The 19,750-nt window shown below is 43.9% G+C and overlaps 1 protein-coding gene across 1 annotated transcript; it reads right to left on the bottom strand.

Annotated features, from left to right (window-relative positions):
- Window positions 1-582: 582 nt before the first annotated feature.
- On the bottom strand, window positions 583-7,696 carry sgms1b (sphingomyelin synthase 1b; the record flags this gene model as incomplete). Its single annotated transcript, XM_080747020.1, has 5 exons — window positions 7,214-7,696; window positions 4,386-4,503; window positions 2,116-2,269; window positions 1,472-1,638; window positions 583-768 (listed from the first exon to the last, which is right to left on the bottom strand). The coding sequence occupies exons 1-5, from the start codon at window positions 7,648-7,650 to the stop codon at window positions 583-585; spliced, it is 1,062 nt and encodes a 353-aa protein (XP_080603146.1). The 5' UTR covers window positions 7,651-7,696.
- Window positions 7,697-19,750: the final 12,054 nt, after the last annotated feature.

The raw sequence follows: 19,750 nt of genomic DNA, 5'->3' as shown, positions 1-19,750 counted from the left end.
AGCGCAGAGCACACTGGGTTGCGAGGCTCCATTCCCTGTGTGGTTCCAAACCGGTAGAGCAAGGCACCACCATCGCAAACCAGCGTTTGGTGGTTCTATTTCCACAGGAGACAGAGACAGTGTTTTAATCTGCTGATTCTCAGTCCCATCAATGTGCAAACATCCGTCCAATAACCTGCCGGCATCCATCCAGAGGGATGAACGTACCGTGTGCTCAGAAAGTAGTGGGTTTGAACCCGCGTCCTTCTGTCCTGTCATGTCTGTTCATTAATGCTTCTGTTCGTTCATTTATATAAAAACATCCATCTGTTATTTCACCCATCCATCTATTCATTCATCCGTCCGTCCATCGTTGCGTCTATCCAACCGTCAATCAGTTCTCAGTTGTGACTTTTAGTTACTGATCAAAATTTCCATGAAATCTGCCCATTCACAAAGAGAATTGATACGATTTCACTGTTTATTATCCATCTGTCGATTTGTCTATCCAGCCTTCAATTTACCCATCCATCCATGAGTCTCCTATTCAATAATTATTAGTCCAACCGTCTATCCACTGATCTGTCTGTCTGCGTCTCTCAGTCAGGGAAAGTCGCTGTCTGCCAGTCGACTGTACTTGACCGTTGTGCTCCTGAGCAAACGCTTGCAGGGCAGAGGCAGCTGGTAGTGGCGCGGCACGATTCCTTGAACGTTCCTCTCCAGGTACAGAAACACTCTGTACCACCACACCCTGGACACGAAGTTACTGTGAGACGACTCCTTTAAGACCTACACGCACACACAAACAGATCATGTTAACTATGCAGAAGGAGTCAGTAAAATGATGTTATTAACTTCTGTGTGACTGACACATGTAACACACATTTTAAAACTATATAATAGTAGTAGCAGCAATAGTAGTAGTAGCAGTATTAATAGTGTAGTAGTCAGGAGTGTAGTTGTGCTACTTTTAGAAGTGGGGAAGCGCTTCTATACAGATTTTTTCCCCTCTACGTCAAATCTCTTTGCAAAAAATAGCAGATTTACAAGCTCCTTTGGCAAATGTTGCACCTTGAATATAAATGCTTGGGTTCAAGTGGTTCATCAATTGACCAAAACCCCTTTTATTTTTAGCTTTTTGGTATTTAAAAAAAAGTTTTTTTTAGTCCTCATGCCTATTATTTTCCATCCATTCCACACAGATGTGTTTGTGTTGTCACTGCTGTTGAATCCTACGACCGGGAGGACGTAGGGCAGGGCCTTCGTCCTACTCCTCCCGCCCAACACTCCCAGACTGTAGTATTACAGCATGTGCACTGTGCAGTGACAAATAACACCCTCCCCACACGGCTTCTATCCCCTGGCAAATTGTGTTTGTATAAACACTCGACAAAGCCAGGTGCACCAGCACAGTGGATTAGAACCCACAGACTAGTAGTAGTAGTACTACTAGTAGTATTAATAGCAGTAACAGCAGTTATATTAGTAGTACCTGTAGATTTGCCATGGTATGGTACCACCAGAACAGTCTGGTAGTGACATAATATGCCACCAGGACGTCTATGGAGTAGTGGTCATGTGCCAACAGGATGCAGAACAGTCCCACAGCACACAGAGCCCAGACCAGCCACTGGTACCACCACATACGCCTAGGAGAGTCTACACACAACAACACAACACAATTAGTTGCAAAATTCTACAATTATTATTATTATAATCTTCATATCTATGTACATTTAATGTGATTAAATATGCTGGCAAGCTTCCTGATAATAAGTCATTTGTTTCCATCATTTGCCATTTTCTAATAATAAAATAATAAAAACCTATAATAAAAACCTATAATAAAAACGTAATCACGTTGTTCAGAGTCCCACTTACTGTGCATACTGCTCTGTAAATTCACGTGTAATGCATTCTAATGACTGGCCAGAGCAGAACTCTTGTTGAATTTTCAAAACAATGTCCATGGATATATTCATTGATTTTAACATCTGACTTGTCAACCACTAGGGGTCAGCCTTGCTGCAGCAGCAAGCCACAGCTGTGTGTGTGTGTGTGTGTGTGTGTGTGTGTGTGTGTGTGTGTGTGTGTGTGTGTGTGTGTGTGTGCATGCATGCGTGCTTGTGTACTCACATTCTGTAATGAACAGTGATGTCAGTGTGATAATCACAGTGTGTCCACTGTAAAGGTAATCTCCACACAGGTGATGAGACCCCGTGATGGTCAGACCTCCTCCACACAGCATCTTCATCACCCTCGACATCATCATCACGTAGTCACCAGACGCCTGGAGACACATCATCATCATCACCACCATCATCATGATACAGTATCTTTTACGTTCATGAGGATATATACTGTACAGGGTTCCCACACATTTTTACCTATTCATTTCCAAAACCTTTCCAAAACTTTCCCAGAATATTTAACCCAATTTCCAGGACTATATGACAATAATTCAGCTCAATAACGAGTTACTTACTCCTATGCGCAGTGCCCAAAGACAGGTAGTGTATGCCAGTGGTTCTCAACCTTTTCAGGCCGTGACCCCCGAAATCATATTTGAACTGGGGACCCGGCACCCTGGCGAGCACTAAGAGTTGAGGAATTTTGTATAACACGGTTTTATTGTGAAAATAGCAGATCTACATGCTCACAAGAGATGCTCACATAGATCTGCTATTTTCACAATTTCTGCCTCTAATATTTGACAATTTGGCCCATGTTTAATTAGTCATTTCAGAGGTATTAACAAAATCAATAACCAAAGACAATGCATAGCTATTTTTTCCAGGACACTTCCAGGACCCTTGATCAATTCCAAAACTTTTCCAGTACTGGAAAAATATTTTTCTAATTTCAAAATATTTCCAGGAATTTCATGACCGTGGGAACCCTGACTGTAAGCTTTGCCAAGCCATGTGGCCCATAGGGCAGGAGCCTAACTCCAGTTTCTGTTAGTGAGGCGTAAACATGTACACCCCCTGGACATGACAGTGAGGACGCTAGTATGTCACAGCGACAATCCAACCCTTGAAACCGAGTGCTGAGCAGGGTGGCATTGGGGTCCCAGGTATTAAGGGCAATACTTCAGCAAAAACAGGCAAATACAAAATTGGCCATTCATTCATACAAAGTATATGGGGTTGAAGTGGTTCGGAGCAGTGTACTGTGCTCAGCGCAGCAGTGTTCTAGTCATGTTTACAGTGTCATGGAAGAAATGCAATTTCTCCCTAGAGCAAAGTGTGGAGGTCTTCTCAGGATCCGCTCCATGTCCGCAGGGAGGCAAAGCATGAGCAGGCATCTGCCAAGTTCTTTTTCTGTGTCCATGTTGGGCCCGTCTATAAAATGTGTCTGGTTGGCTCTGAGGCCCTGTTCAAATGTGCTTAGTGCTCTAGACTGTACTCTGCTGAATCTGAACTGCTGAGTACATGTAGTTATAGTTTGATCAAGGTCTGTGTGTGTGTGTGTGTGTGTGTGTGTGTGTGTGTGTGTGTGTGTGTGTGTGTGTGTGTGTGTGTGTGTGTGTGTGTGTCGGTCTGTCTGTTCGTGTGTGTCTCTGCATGCGTGCTTGTGTGGGAACAAGCCTGAGATGTCAGACCTCCAACTGGGATGGAAAAAAAGGACCATAAGGTCACAGCTGTCTGGCAATGCATAGGGACAAATATATATCACTTATATTTTATTTAGATTATTATTTTCAAACTACTAATAGTTCAGTGGCTCTCAACCTGTGGTGGGTCGCGAGGGTATTGCAAGAGGGCCCCCAAACAATTGGCCAAAAAAAAAAAGATTTTAATGATAACATAAAAAAGCGATAACAATAAATAAGAACTTTAAGCAGACCACTTTAGTTCCATTGATCCAAGGTGGAACACAATCGATTGATTTATCATTAAAATAGAAATGTTCTAAAAATGTTCTCATCTGACCACTGAACACGGTGGAGGTCAAATGGGTGGGCCGTGAACGCTTTCAAGATTTGGGCCCTGATCCAGAAAAAGGTTGAAAACCACAGTTATAATTTAGTTTAAAGCTGAATTTATTTTTGCCAAATAGTGCTACTGATTTAGTGTGAGAAACCCTTCAACACCCTATTTTGGGCAAGTTATTACTGGCAGAAGAAAACTGCCAAAAGTCAAATATAGAAAAGCTAGGCCTAGAAACCTCTAAAATGAACATAAACATGAATGTGATATCTAGACGTTTTCTATCAACATGAGAATAAACACAGGCCGGTGATTACATCTGGGTGGGTTAGTGTGCGAGCATGCGCATCTGTGTGTGTGTGTGTGTGTGTGTGTGTGTGTGTGTGTGTGTGTGTGTGTGTGTGTGTGTGTGTGTGTGTGTGTGTGTGTGTGTGTGTGTGTGTGTGTGTGCGCGTATGCGTATGTGTGTGTTACCTTTGGAGAGCAGCGGAAGTGCATTCCCGGTACTGGCAGAGTGGTGACGTACATAGTGACACATCGGTAGAGATAGAGAGTCCCAACCAGGAAGAAGAATCTACGCCCTACTATAGACCTGAGAGACAGAGAGACAGAGAGAGAGAGAGAGACAGAGAGAGAGAGAGAGAGAGAGAGAGAGAGAGAGACAGAGAGAGAGAGAGAGAGAGAGAGAGAGAGAGAGAGAGAGAGAGAGAGAGAGATTGATTATGAGTGTGCACTGTGGGACAAAGTATAAAGTTGAACTACCTCAACTTGGTTGAGCTGCAGCCGGACAGCAGGTCACAGGTTCAATTCCCAAGCCTGACAGACAATAGCTGCATGTTCACTCCCTGTCTCTCTTCCTGTTTCCTGTCATATCTCTCCACTCACTGTAATATAAATATGGCAGAGAAATATTACATCATTTGAAGTAGTTAGTGCACCGGATAATACACTAGATGGTGACATTTCTAGAGTCAGGTACAGTAAGAACCTGTATGTGACCAACTTGTTAGATCTGATTTGCTGATCAGTTAAAGCTAGAATCCGTATATTCTGTTGTCTCCCTCTCCCCATGGTGTGGTACAAAAAAAGATGGCAGTGCATCTATTCTAGTTTCTATCTGGTGCTACAAATACCTGTACTACCACTGTCAAACAGTAGGTGTCCTACCCGACACAGGGTCTAAATGTCTCAATGTAAGAGTTGGGAGACCACCTCCAGGCTCCAACCACTGCACATGTACTAGTGATAATCTCTGTATTAACTCATACAGTGCCGCCGGCCACAAGGGGCGCTAGAGTGCCAGAAATTTCTCCATAGACCTTCGCTCTAGCTTCCGTCGACACTGTCCCAAGTGCCTTGGGATTTCACTCCAGCCAATGCTATGGGTGACGAGAGGAGGAAGCTAGCTGACACGTAGCCAAAATGCGAACCCATTTAGAAGCCCGATCTAAAGCTATTTCAGTCGCAAAAAAACTTTTCTTTGGGTCTGGGAACACAATCCGGAGAAAATCCTGTCTAAAGATGTGATTTATCATTGGAGTGGGCGGCGCGATGCGGCCGTTAGCACGACTACGGCCCGTGGATGGCCGAGTCTAAGTCCCGGCCATGGATGGAAATTTAGACCGGGGCTTCGTTGAGGCCTCCGATTAAATAATTCATTTTATTAAATATCCCGAACTAGTTCGGGATAGGCACCCTGGCATACGTCGCGCCGCCGACAGTATATATTGAGTTTTTTTTGGGGGGCTCTAAACTTTATTTTAAACCATTTTCAATGGAATAAATCGTCGGACCATCTAGCGTCTCTCGTTGGCTAGCGCTGGACGAGCAAGGACCACCCACGTTGCTCCAAGCAGCTCGGGGTAAGTAAAATAGCAAATAAAATATTGTATTGGATTGAAATAAAGCTGAACTTGTTCGGGATAGGCACTGTAAGAGTTAAGATTGGTGAAAACTTTTTATTCATTCAGATAAGTTCTGCATCAAAGCCATCGTATGCAGATGGAGACACAAATGCATTTGTCTCTCCAAGCCGGAATCAATGGGGGTTCATTTATTATAATAAGATTATTGCCTTAGGAATGCGACAAAAACAAGGAAATATTAATGAATTCAAGTCTCCACAGGGTGAGTAATAGAAAGAGAAAAATCTTTTTGCGGGTTTACTACTCCTTTAAATAATATAGATTTATGGAAGCAACTGGGCTAGGAAAGATTGACTTGATATTTTACTGACAGGAAAAACAGTAGGAACACTAGGAAAACAAATCATAAATTCAGACCAAATGAGTGCATTCCACTCTATCCCTGTTTTGTCGGTTATAAAAGCTTGCGAACAAAACTTGCGTCTCTGGGATCAATGATATGAATGATCATATTGTCACTGTCGGGCGGAATTCTTTTTATCTCCAAAACCGTGTAAATGGGGAAAATAAGTTCCAATGGATCATTAAAGTACTTTCAACCTGGTGTCCCTATTCTAGGTATATTATAAGGGGTATTATCTAAGGCCCTGTTCAGACTGGCAGCCCAAATCTGATTTCCTATCGGAGTTGGATTTGTTTGAGGCAGTCTGAACCTGTCACAAGGCATGTAATTCAAATTTGATTTGCCCAAATCCGTTTCCATTGTGTCTTTTTGCTGCATTAGACTCCAATCTGGATAGGATGCAAATCAGATCTGGGCTTGCAGTCTGAATAGGGCGGGCCTAAGAACTGGAACATGATACCCTACACCAGGGGTCTTCAACATTTCCCGGCCAAGGACCCCTTAGCAAGTAGTTGCATCACTTGCATGTTGCAACAAGTTGCATTGGTGTGGACTAGCCTTTAAGTTGGGGTAACGGCACCTCACTGGCTGCTTGCAAAGATAACAGGATGTGAATGTCACACATGTTTCAACAGACAAGTCAGTCACTCAGTCAGTCAGTTCAGTTCAGTTGACTTTTAACTTAACTATTCTACCCTCCCCCCCTTGAGGGTCTAATAAGTGTGTCACAAAAGAGAGTGAGACACGAGTTAGACAGGAAGTGACAGCGACAGGAAGTTTATGAGGCACCGACAGGAGGCCGGGTTCAAGGGTCAAATCTGGTTCCAACCTTTCTGTTTAGAACTCAAGGCTTTGATCCGATTCTCTCACACACACACACACACACACACACACACACACACACACACACACACACACACACACACACACACACACACACACACACACACACAGTGATCAACAGTATTAGCCTGTGGTTGTACTGGTCGGCTCCCAGGGGCCAACAGCAGAAGACCCTGGTCATAGTACTGTACCTGTATTTGAGCAGCGCCCACTGCACGAGCCACGCCACGACCAGCAGAATCCCGATCACCTCGCAGATGTTAAACGCCCACTCCCTCCGGCCGAACCAGTCGAAGAACTTGTCGGGCAGAGGGGGCGTGTCCTCCTTGGCGGGCACCCTCTCGTGGACGATGGAGATCATGACGGTGGTGGAGACGAAGCAGGCCAGGGCGTAGAGCACCGCCAGGCCCGTCTTGCTCCACTCCTCCGGAAAGGCGGAGCGGGCGGCGCCGCAGGCGTCGGGCACGCGGATCTGGATCCTGTCGGCGGGCGCCCCCTTGTGGTGGTGGACGAACCCGTTGCTCGGCGTCCCGTTGTGCTTGCCGCTCCACTCCTTCTCGTTGCCGTTGACGACGATGACCGCGCTGCTGCCGCTGTTATCCTCCGCCTTGGCCTTCGTTGTCGCCATCGCGGTCACGGCAAACAAGTTCCCGCCGAGGCCATTGGTTATCCCGTTGAGGCCATTGGCTATCCCGTTGCTTATCCCGTTGAGGCCATTGGCAATCCCGCTGCTTATCCCGTTGAGGCCATTGGCTATCCCGTTGGCGTGCGATGATGATGATGATTGGTGGGGCTGGCTCCTCAGGGCGGAGATCCGCTCCAGGAGCTGCTGTCTGCCGTCGGGCGTCACCAGGGAGAGGGGCGCGGCGCGGAAGTCCGACTGGGCGAGGCTCAGGAGGCCCCGCCCGTCCAGGTGCCCCAGCGAATCGCGGTACTGCTGCAGCCCCTGGTCCACCAGCCAGTGCGCCACGTCCTCCCTCGACCAATCACACAGCTTCTTCATTACGAATCACCTGGACGGGACAGGGTGGGGGGGGGGAGAGAGAGAGACAGAGACATGATAATAATGAAGTGATAAATGTGTTTAATTCTAGTTTACATTCAAGGGGCTCCACATTGTTCTTTGTTTGACTCTTTCTTAATTACTGTCGATGACGTAAGCTCATACTGTAGATGAAGCCATTTACTCTTAAAAAAGGAAATGAGAAAAACTTATTCATCTATTAAGACATGATGATACATCATTCCATGCCTCAGGCGCATACACAAGCATGTGTGTACACACACACGCACACGCACACACACACACACACACACACACACACACACACACACACACACACACACACACACACACACACACACACACACACACACACACACAGAGCCTGGAAGCACGTGTTCGTGTCACCGTGTTTCACAGAGGAGAGCCCACGCGACTTCTATTTGGCAAATCTTAATATTTTAATCTCTATGACAACCACACAAACAGACAGCTGTTCCACACATACGGTACACACAGCCAGCATAAACTACGTCATAAAAATAATCCCCCCCTGCTCAGTCTAAAAACACCATCCAAATGCTGTATGGACTGGAGCGTCAACCCATTTCATAATCTACAGTTAGAAACAAAACAAACCAACAAACAATTGAAGCCAATTAAGTAAATACAATAAGTGTGGCCATACAGTAGGTTGTGTTAATATAAGCTACGTTTGTTATTACACATCAATATGAAATCACTTGTTTGTATTATAAAATAATTACTTAAACCCCAAATATTTCGTTCTCCAGGTCTCCAGCACTTGGTCCACTCCCTTTTTCCATCTACAGCAAATCTCTACACCGGAGGGAAAAAAGGTAGATCTACAAGCTCACATGAGCTTGTAGATCTGCTATTTTCGCCTAATGTTTGCGCCCCCAGAATAGGGACGCTGGGGTTCGTATGTTGGCTAGCTTTCAGAATGGAGCGAGGATCAAAGCTAAGAAAAAGACAACTGGCAGTATTTACCTGATATTTATGAGCGCTGTTCAAATCCACTCAAACTGTCTCCAGATTATTCCCCACTCTCAAAAATAATCCTTTCATTTGTGAGTCTACTTTATATGTAGAGGTCTATCCTTGTTATGTATATCTAAAAAAAAAAGGAACAATCTCACTGAAAAGGCATAAAAGTTCTTCAGTCCAAAACCAAATCAAGACAGTCAAGTTTTTCCTTTTCCCAAAGTTTTCTCCCAGGCTGCTGTGTGTTGTCTCCCAATACAACGCCCATCTGGCTGAGTGAGTGAAGTTGAGTCAAGTCAGGAGCTCACCGTGTGTGTGTGTGTGTGTGTGTGTGTGTGTGTGTGTGTGTGTGTGTGTGTGTGTGTGTGTGTGTGAGTTCATAGGAGGAGGAGTGACACTGGAAACTCTAAGTCAGAGGGGAGGCATGCGGAGAACTCCGCCAGGGTGGGATGTGTCTAAACAGGGGCGGGGCGCGCGGGGGGGAAACTCCTCTGTTTACAAATCAAGCTCTTTGAAAAGGGCTTTCTGAGAGGTTGGGGGGTTGTGGTATCCCCTCTCTCTCTCTCTCTCTCTCCCTCCCTATCTCTCTCTCTCTCTCTCCCTTGCAGTGAAACGGGTTAACCCATTAAAGACCTGAGGCAGATTCTAGTCACAAATGTCTTCTAAATTCCTAAGTTTTCTGATGTTGCTATGTCAGCAATCTGGCTAGCCATGTAGGACCCTCAAAATCTATTTGGCTGCGGACCCACCATGTAAAAACGAAGATTCAAGTTAAAAATGTTTTGCTTTTATCATCATGTATGTAAAAAACTGAAAAGCAAAAACAAAAGCATTAATCACTATATATATATATATATATATATATATATATATATATATACATACATACATACATACACACACACACACACACACACACACACACACACACACACACACACACACACACACACACACACACACACACACACACACACACACACACACACACACACACACACACACACACACACACACACACACACACACACACACAGAGAGAGAGAGCGTGGCACGATGTGACGAGCAATGAGCTTATATATCTACTATTTTATTTTATTTATTTTGTTATTATTTTTTATATGTATTTATTTATTTATATGTTTATTTGGAAGGAAGGGACAGCGCATTATTAATGAACACCACACAAACAATGCTGGGTAAATAAATACACCGGATTTAGCAAGAACGCTAATTCTCCATCCGTAGTCCTCATACTAGGGGTGGGCAATATAATCGATATGGCACTACATGATTGCGATAGTTTATTTGCCAATACTATATCGATACTTCATGCCGTAGTATCGCGATACTTTGAGGAAAATAAAATATGTTCCCATGCATAGGAACCAATGGTAGAAGTCCGGTCCTGACACTCCGCTGCCTCTAGATGTCGCTTTACTATAGTAGCTACTTCCCTTCCCACGGTTCAGTGAGTTAGGTCTCTCCGGAAAATGGCTGCGAACGACGAAAGCAGCAACATTAGAGCAGCGCTTTCAGCTTTTAAAGCTGATATATCGCAATAGTATCGCAATAGTATCGTATCGCAAATATTCGCAATATCGTCATACTATTGCATCATGACCCAAGTATCGTGATACGTATTGCATCGCGAGATTCTTGCCAATATCCACCCCTACCTCATACTTTACAAAAAGCTGCAAGCGCTACAAAAAAGGTTGAACTGCTTTCAACTTCACAAAGATACAGAGCTACAAATATGCTGTGTAGCTTTGTATCTACAGTATCTGCCAGTGTGAACGCAGCATTAGAGATTAGACTAGAGGTTACCTGGAATTATTTTATACTTTAGCTATTTTTAAAAATAAATCATGAGAATTTGTGCAAATCTTTGAATATATATTTTTTTAAAGTGAACCTTATTAACTCAAATGTTTGCTTCTGGGGGGTCCCTGATACATAATATTCTGAGATGGGGTTGGCGGCCAAATACATATAATTCTAGGGGTCCTCGAGATGAAAAGGTTTGAGAGCGACTGACGTAGAAACATGCGTTTTTCAAAAACCTTAAAAGGATTTAGAAGACACTTATAGAATCGTGTGAAACATATTCAAAGACTTACACAAATGTTGAGGATTTCTCAAAAATAGCAGATCTACAAGCTCGCAGCGCGGCACCGATAGTTATAGCGTAAAATAATGGTAAAGTAATAATGCGTAATAATGTGTGCAAGTGGAACTAAAACTGCTACATAAAAGTATGCCAGGATAAAACATAAAGAGAAATAAATAAAAGGCATGGCAGAGAGAACGAGGAGAGGCAGCGAGGGGTCAGGGACAGCGTGAGGGAGGAGAGAGAGAGAGAGACGGGTGGAGAGAAAGAATGAGAGAGAGGGAGGGAGGGAATGTCACGGAAGACAGACAGTGGGAGAACAGAATGAGGGTAGGTGGAGAGAGAGAAGAGAGAATGTGTGTGTGTGTGTGTGTGTGTGTGTGTGTGTGTGTGTGTTTAAGATGGTTGCTATAGATGAGTCATATACAAGATTGGGGAGAGAGAGAGAGAGAGAGAGAGAGAGAGAGAGAGAGAGAGAGAGAGAGAGAGAGAGAGATGGTTGAGTAAAGCGAGAGGAAAACAAGAAAACAAGATAATGACAGAGGGATAGAAAGACTGAAAGAAAGAGATGCATAGAAGAGAATACTACAGAGATAAATAGATAAACAGAGAGAGAGAGAGAACAGGGGAGGGGGGTGGTGGGTATGTAATGAGAGGTTTGGCAGTCTGTGCTGTTTCCCCACCATAGAAGAAGCCTTCATTCTTATTCTGTGGTGTCTTCATCATGCAGTCTGATTCAGCAGTCAGGGCTGAACACCACAAATATACTGCAGCTTGTGATGTTAGTCCACATCACAGTCTGTCAAAATTCTTTACCCAGTATTTACATTTAAACACACACTCCTGATACAGGCCCGGCGGCACGAGGGGGACGCCGTCTAGAACAGTGATTCTCAACCTCTTGATTTACCAGGACCTCCAGGAAAAAGGACCTCCTTCATCTCTGGGACCCCGAAATCTAGGCTGTAAAATCCTCAGTGTTACAGGTCCCTTTGGTTTTATTGTAGCAACAACTACTTCTTCTTTATGAAAATTGAAAACCATTTAAAAGTAGCGCTATGAGGCTGAGTGTAGGCTGTACTGTGACGCGTTGTTGTCCAAACAAAACCAGGGAACTTCTATCTTGCAGTTAAGGTGATTTATTAACAAACAATATCAATAAACACAATTTATATTTTGGCTCCTACAGGTTCCTTTTGTACACTCTCTCATTTATAGACCTCACCTCACCTCATATTTCTTCTGCCAACTCTTTTCACTCCTGCAGGCAGCTAGTAGTTGACACTGGTATTGCAGTTATATACATAGGGCTCATGAGCTCTGAAATGACGGATAGTCGATTTGACCGAAACAACCCACCCCCGCCCCCTTTTTGTCTCCCCCTTAGTTCGTCGTGGGACTTAGGACTTCGTATCTTGAAAGGCACTTAACACCTCAAGGACCCCTGGGGGTCCCCGGCCCCATGTTGAGAGCCAGTAGATAGAACAGGGTTTGTCTGTATGTGCTCATACCGGTATCTATGTCTGCCTGTCCCCTCAAAACAGGCAGGCTCATGCCACTATATGTGCATCACAAATCAGGGCCGCCCTCCAGGGCACAAATGAATGTATCATGAACAGCCCGCACAACCAGGAAATGCCTGTTGAAGGGCGTTGTCAGTCCTAAAAGGCATCGTTTCTTTTGCCGGACAATGAAAACTTTGTGCCAAACACAAGATGATGGAGGTCTGCTGAGGTGATTTGGGGCCTGCAGCAGCTGCTGCTAGAGGTGCTAACGAGGAGCGATGCGCTCGCAAAATGTCCACTCCACGGAGGTCTGTCTTTTGGGAATAAAGGAACTAAAAAAAGGGGGCTATGATTGGACAGCTAGGTGAGGACACCTTGTGGCCAGGGATGTCCGAACTGTATTTTAAAGGGTCATGGAACCCAAGGCTAATTTGTTTTCCATGTTCAGGTTAAAAGAAACATGGAAATCAAGAACTAGACTGCGCTCTGACGAGGTGCCAACTTGCGTCTTGTGCACTCGTGGCCATGTATGGCTATTGATGGTGACGTCATCAAGAATGCTGGTCCCTCATTGGCTGTTGATGGTGATGTCACCAGGAATGCTGGTTCCTGATTGGCTACGGGTGTAAACACAGATAGATACGCAACGGATATGCCACGACCAAACGCAGTACTTGCACGCTCTGCTGGCGAAAGTAATCAAGAAGGTTATATTTGTCACTAACTTGTGTTTAAAAAGAGAAAAAGAAGCACCATAGGGATCATAGTTCTAATGGACAGGAGCTCATTGGTGATAACAAAAAAGGTGTTTTCAAATAAGTTCTGCTAAGCTTCCAAAGGGAGTATCGAAAAGTGAGAAACAAACGTAAGATCTTGTCTTAGATAGGTAGCCTAGATTAGCTACAATATCATATCTATTAAATCTATATCAGAAATATTACAATTGAATGTGAAAGGAGTCGAGCATATACACATAAATGAAAGTCATTAACCCAATCGAAAGTGCAAAGGACATGTAGCCTAGAATGAGTAATTCACCCTTTGTTAGGCTCCTGGTTGGTCCCTGACTGACCAACCAGCAGGCTCTATCTGCCTTGTCCCGCCCTGGTTCCGCCTTTTTTATGTTGAATTAGCTAAAACATAATTTTTTGAGAAATAAAAACATTTAAAAGCATGCTGATTCACTATGCTGCCACTGAGCAGCTCCAATTGACTGAAACAAAGTTTGAAATTAGAATTGAGCACACAGAATAACAATATGAAGCAACTGAATTAACATGGCAGTGGATGGAATGTCCCACTGAATGTCCCTCCAAGACACAGCAACCAATGGGTGTGGAGAGGGGCAGGACAATGGGCGGGACAAAGGGTGAATTGTCAGTGCCATTTGCAGGCTAGTAACTTAAGCAATCCTGTTGCACTAACTAATAAAATGATGAATGGGTGGGTGGGTTTGATTTAGGTGTGCCAAGAGCCCATGGGTGTGCAAACAATGTGTAAAAGCACAGACAGTGTTGACACACCTAAAACGAACAAATTGATTATTCATTTGATTAGCTGCAGCTGTCTTGCTTACGTCACAGTGTACTAGGGTCAGTCTCATCATGCAACCTGCCATGTTTTACAGCTGTAGTTTTTAGCCTGATCGATTCGGAAAACAAACTACAAACAGAGCCATGGGTTTCGTCCTCTTTTAAAGATCTGTGCACTGTGCCGTGTGCAGGAGTCGACAACCTAAAAGGAAGTCAGTATGATCGCCCCTGTACACCTAGCGACCGCGGTTTTCCCGGTGAACCTGAACGCAACGGCGGGGGCGCGGGAGTGTGGGGAACACACACCGCTGACTATTGCCGATGATGGAGAGGTTATAATAGCTTTATGAAATGAGAGGCACTCTTGCTGATTTCGTAAGAGACTCGTCGCCAATTGCAAGACATTTAAAAGTTATTTGGGGCCATGATGATAACCTCTTCTTCCCACTACTAGACTAATTTTATATAGGATTTATATTGTCTGTGTTATTGTTGTTTACAACCATAATTATTCACGTGTGGCAAGATCACGGTTCCACTAGTTTTATTAGTGTAGGAAGCCTTTTCAGAAGTTCATTTAATGTTTTCCATTTAATGGTTTCCTTTATTCTCATCTAATCTTGTGCTAATGCACGCAACTGTTTTCGCCAGGTTTTAAGGGCGTGTAGGCTTTTCAGAAGTTAATTTAATGTTTTCCATTTAATGATTTCCTTTATCCTCATCTTGCGCTAATGCACGCAACTGTTTTCGCCAGGTTTTAAGGTCTTATTTTAGTTGTTTCTCATAAGCTTGCGACCCTCCTTGCCCATCGGCCCCCACATTTGTGCTTAGGTTCACTGGGAAAACCGCGATCGCGTACACCTAGACCAGTGGTTGTCCAACTTTTCAGGCCGCAACCCCCCAAAATAATATTTGAACTGTGGACCCCCACCCTGACAAGTACTTGGAATTGTAGGAGTTGAGTCATTACATTTTGTTTGACTCACTTCCATAACTATTATGACCAGTAAGACTCCCTAATCGGGAGATAAGCGACCGTAGGTGGCTTATCTCCACAAATAGGGCAAAAATTTGTTTTGCCCAAATCTTCCTGATCCATGTTGATGACATGAGTGTAAACATGCTGTGTAGTGATATTCGTGATTTTAGGGCAAAAACTGTAGGAGCAGTGTCCAAAAATGTGTTTTAAAAATCGGCCTGAAGGTGGCGCTAGAATAGGGCCATGTGAGAAATGAGGGGTGGGGTCTCCGCGTTGCCTTGGCGGACGAATAGGTACCGGCCCCGGCTCTCCCGGACGCTCCTAGCCCGAGGTACAGCATTTTATGTGCGCTGCAGTGGCAGGGGGTCCTCCACTGGGGGCGCCACCACTTTTGCATCCGTTCTGGAGCACCAGGAGTCGGTGGTCCCCGGGAATTCCCCGTGAGCAGCCCCGTTGGGGTGGTCATTTGGTCATTTTTGCACATTTGGTCATTTTTTACATCTGGGGGTACCCAGGGACCCCCAGGTCCCTGGGGCTCCGGGGGTCCTTGGAGGTTGTAGTTTGGCAGGCAAGGAGTGTGTGTGTAAAATCTGGCATGGATCGGGTCAACGGGTGCGGAGATATAAGCAGGGAAAAAGTGTGACGTGTGACGTGTGAGCACATTTGGTCATTTTTTACATCTGGGGGTCCCCCAGGGACCTGGGGGTCCCTGGGGCTCCGGGGGTCCTTGGAGGTTGTAGTTTGGCAGTCAAGGAGTGTGTGTGCAAAATTTGGCATGGATGGAGGCAACGGTTGTGGAGATATGAGCAGGGCAAAAGTGTGACTCACTGACTCACTCACTCACTCACTCACTGACAGACAGACAGCCCGGGGAGGTTTTGGTAGTAAATGCGACCTATGGTCGCAAAAATGTTGAGTAAGTAGATCGATAGTGGCGAGAAAATTACTTCTGGGGACTCCGATTAGTAGATCTACTACACAATTGACATTGTTGATACATCTGCGTTAATTGATTTAATTTTAGAGGAATTAAAAGTCCTCAAATGTCACTTTAGAAATGCGCAGATACCCTGTGTATACACTTATACTGTATTGGTTACTGTATGGTTTGTTCACTGTTGAGTGAGAAAACAGTGTTTCACATAAACAAGTAATCGTCTGGGGAACCCACACAAAATTATTTGGGTCCAGGGGTCTCGACACCATAGTTTGAGAACCACTGACCTAGACAATGGTTTTGGCTCAGAATACGTGGGAATCTCAGCACTTGATGGGGAATTTATTAGCGCTCGCATGGAACTCCAAGAAAACAAGGTGCTCAGTATTTGTCAGTGCGCCAGGCCTTTGTCTTGTTAGATTTATATGTTTGTTTGTATGTTCTCCGTGGTTATTAAACGGCCACTGAACTTAGCTGAAGAACTGAATCAATGTTCGATAAACCTCACTGCACCATTAAGAAGAGATAACTCAATCTTGTTTGTTAATCAATCTTTTCTCTTAAAAAAAAAATATATATCCCACGATTTTGTAACCCATTTTTCACCCAGTGCCAATTGCCTAAGCTGTAATCCTGTGCACTGCTCTCCCTCTGCCAACTTGGGGAGAACCCTGAACTCATGCTTCCTTCAGTGCATGAGGAGTTAATCAATCTTTCCTCCAGGTAATCTTTCAACTAGGGGTCCCTATAGGGGGTCCTCAGAGTTGCTCCAGGGTGTCGGCCAAATCTTTGTGTGATAGGAACCTTGTTTTACTTGAAAGCATCCCTATTCTGGTGGGGAACGTTCGCTGAAAATAGCTGTTCTACAAGCTCAACACGTTGTGAGCTGGTAGATAAGGCATTTTCGGCGGCAAGGTTTGGTGTGTAGACAGACAAAAGAGCAGACCAAGTACAGAGACGGTTTAAGTGGTTAAATTAAATGTCTGAAAATACACATGGACATGAATCGAACATATTAATAGACAAGACAATATGTAAAGTAAACTACTAACAGAAAACTTGAATTTACACACTTTTTTCTATTATATAACTATTTATTTAGTACAACAGTGTTATGCACAAATAGTCGATCTACAAGCTCACAGCGTGTCGTGAAGTGCAGGGGTGTCGACCCGCTGTTAGCTTGGAGATCATTATTTAGACTTTTTATCACACACTGTGAGCTTGTAGATCATTATTATATATATTTTTTTTTTCTTTTTGCGGAATAGAAATTCAAATGTTTTGTCCATAATCAATTCTTTTCAAATGTATTATTCTGTATAAGCACCACACCCCTTATCCTGTACGGATATTAACTTCCTTTAAAATCTAACAAACATTGGGAAATGTTTAGCAGCAATGTCAAGAGTACCATGAGTCATAATCAAAACACTTGACTAAACATGACACACAAAGCACTGCTTCTCTAACTCTTCCATGTCAAGGAAGGACCCCCGAATTACGCCTCAAAATGCTCAAATGATAATATTTTGTGCCAGGGACCCCATACATGGTCGGGCTACAAGTTGAATTTTAACAACAAAAAAGGAAAGATGCCAGTTGTGTCTGGAACCAAAGACCATAAACAACAAAAACTTAAAGGCTTGCCCACTGAAAGATGAAAACTAGTCCTCTACATACAAAAGTGAAAAAAGTGACATGGTGATACAAAGTGACACAGAGAGTGGACGTTTAGGTCAGCAGACCCTCATCAACTGGTTTATGGACTTTCATGCAATTGCTGGCCTCTCGTAAGCATTGAGATTGGAGCACAGACTTCCCTTTACCCCTTTATCTCACTGGAATTATAGAATGCCATCAACTCAGTTCACTGTCTATATACATTAACCATTATACTGCATACAGGCCAAAACACACATACAAGCGCACGCAATCACACCCGTTTGTATTTGTCTGGACTACTTGGAAGAACATCAACATTTTAGGACGCAGATTTTATGAATGCCATTTTTTTGTGGTGATCATAATGTCTATTTCTCACATTCTACTATACTTATGGGGATATTTGGTCCTCACAAGTACAGTAATACAAATCACACACACACACACACACACACACACACACACACACACACACACACACACACACACACACACACACACACACACACACACACACACACACACACACACACACACACACACACACACACACACACACACACACACACACACACACACACACACACACACACACACACAGAGAGAAAGCGGTTGGCCTCAGCCCAAACACAAATGCACCTTTGTTTTCTATATGTAAAAGACCAGTGATCTGCTTAACTGATTATCCAGTGAGAGCGAGTGATGTCACAGAGGAGGTTGGCGACAACCAGTCAGTAACCATGGAAACAAACAAAACACAAAATATGGCTGCCTCCTTCCTCCTTCCTCAAAACGCAATGACCAACAGTTAGTCAACTGTGGTAAGTGGTTGTGTATGACCCATCTATTCCTTAATCCATCTATGTATTGAAAAAGCATCTAGAAAGTAGGCTACCTCTTGTGGAATCTTCTTTAACTATTGTGACAAAATTTAAACTTAAACCCCAGCATTCGTATTGTGGGAAAAGCTTTCGCTGAAAATATACGTATTTAAAAAATAAAATAATAAGTGTTAAGCACTATCTATGATAGCAACCACTGATATAGAGCAGTGGTTGACTCAAAACCCAAAATAGAAACGTTGTCTCCCCAGGACACAAACTAGTGAAAATAGCCGATCAACATGCTCACAATTTGCGTCTATTTCCTAAAGGCTTTTATTTATGGAATGTCTTTATAATTCTTTTAAGATATGAAATTCTCTTGAAAGATTTTTGCATAAGTTCTGAAAACATTAACATAACCCCTGCCTTGAGTGCCCCAAGGTAAATGTTTTGTAACCCATTTTTTTCACCCGGTGTAAATTGCCTGAAAAAAAGAACTTCTGGGAACTCAGATTATCAATTGCCTAATGTATTCCTGGGCGCTACACTCCCTCTGCCAACCTGGGGAGAACAACGGACTGACCTCATGCTTCTTTCTATGCATGAGGAGTCCAAGCTGCTTCTTTTCACCTGGGATTTCCCCTGTTGGACATAGCGCGTGGAAGGAACACGTTATTCCAAACAGTTCCTTTCCCCTCCATCAGGTGCCCTGGCTGACAAGGATTACTGCATGTTTTTGTGAGGTAACCTACCCTATGATATTACGGGGAGAACATGCAAACTCCACACAGAAAGGCCCTTTTGCCAACCCTACCTATGGGCACTGACGACGCAGAGGAGAGAACATGCCACTAGGGGCCCGCAGCGTCCCCAGCGGGAATTGAACCCAGGACCTTCTAGCTGTGAGGCGACAGCGCTACCAAATGCGTCACTGTGCCCCCTAGGTAGAATTCTTGGCCTCGCCAAATTATAAAATAAAAATAAAATAAAAAGATAAATAGATTACCGTAGATATGCAGAGATGATGACACTCAAGTGTACATATAGCGTTCACCGTGTGACTATGGTCCCATAGATTCACTGACAAAGTACATTTCCTAACAACTAGCCTAAAGAAAGACTTTAAGAACATACTGTAGGTGTGACTGTGACATAACTTCCTTCC

The sequence above is a fragment of the Nannobrachium achirus genome (assembly GCF_963921795.1).
Source record: "Nannobrachium achirus genome assembly, chromosome: 18".
NCBI classification, from domain to species: Eukaryota; Metazoa; Chordata; class Actinopteri; order Myctophiformes; family Myctophidae; genus Nannobrachium; species Nannobrachium achirus.
Note: the sequence above shows the minus strand (reverse complement) of the source record. Positions and strands in the feature narration are given on the sequence as shown.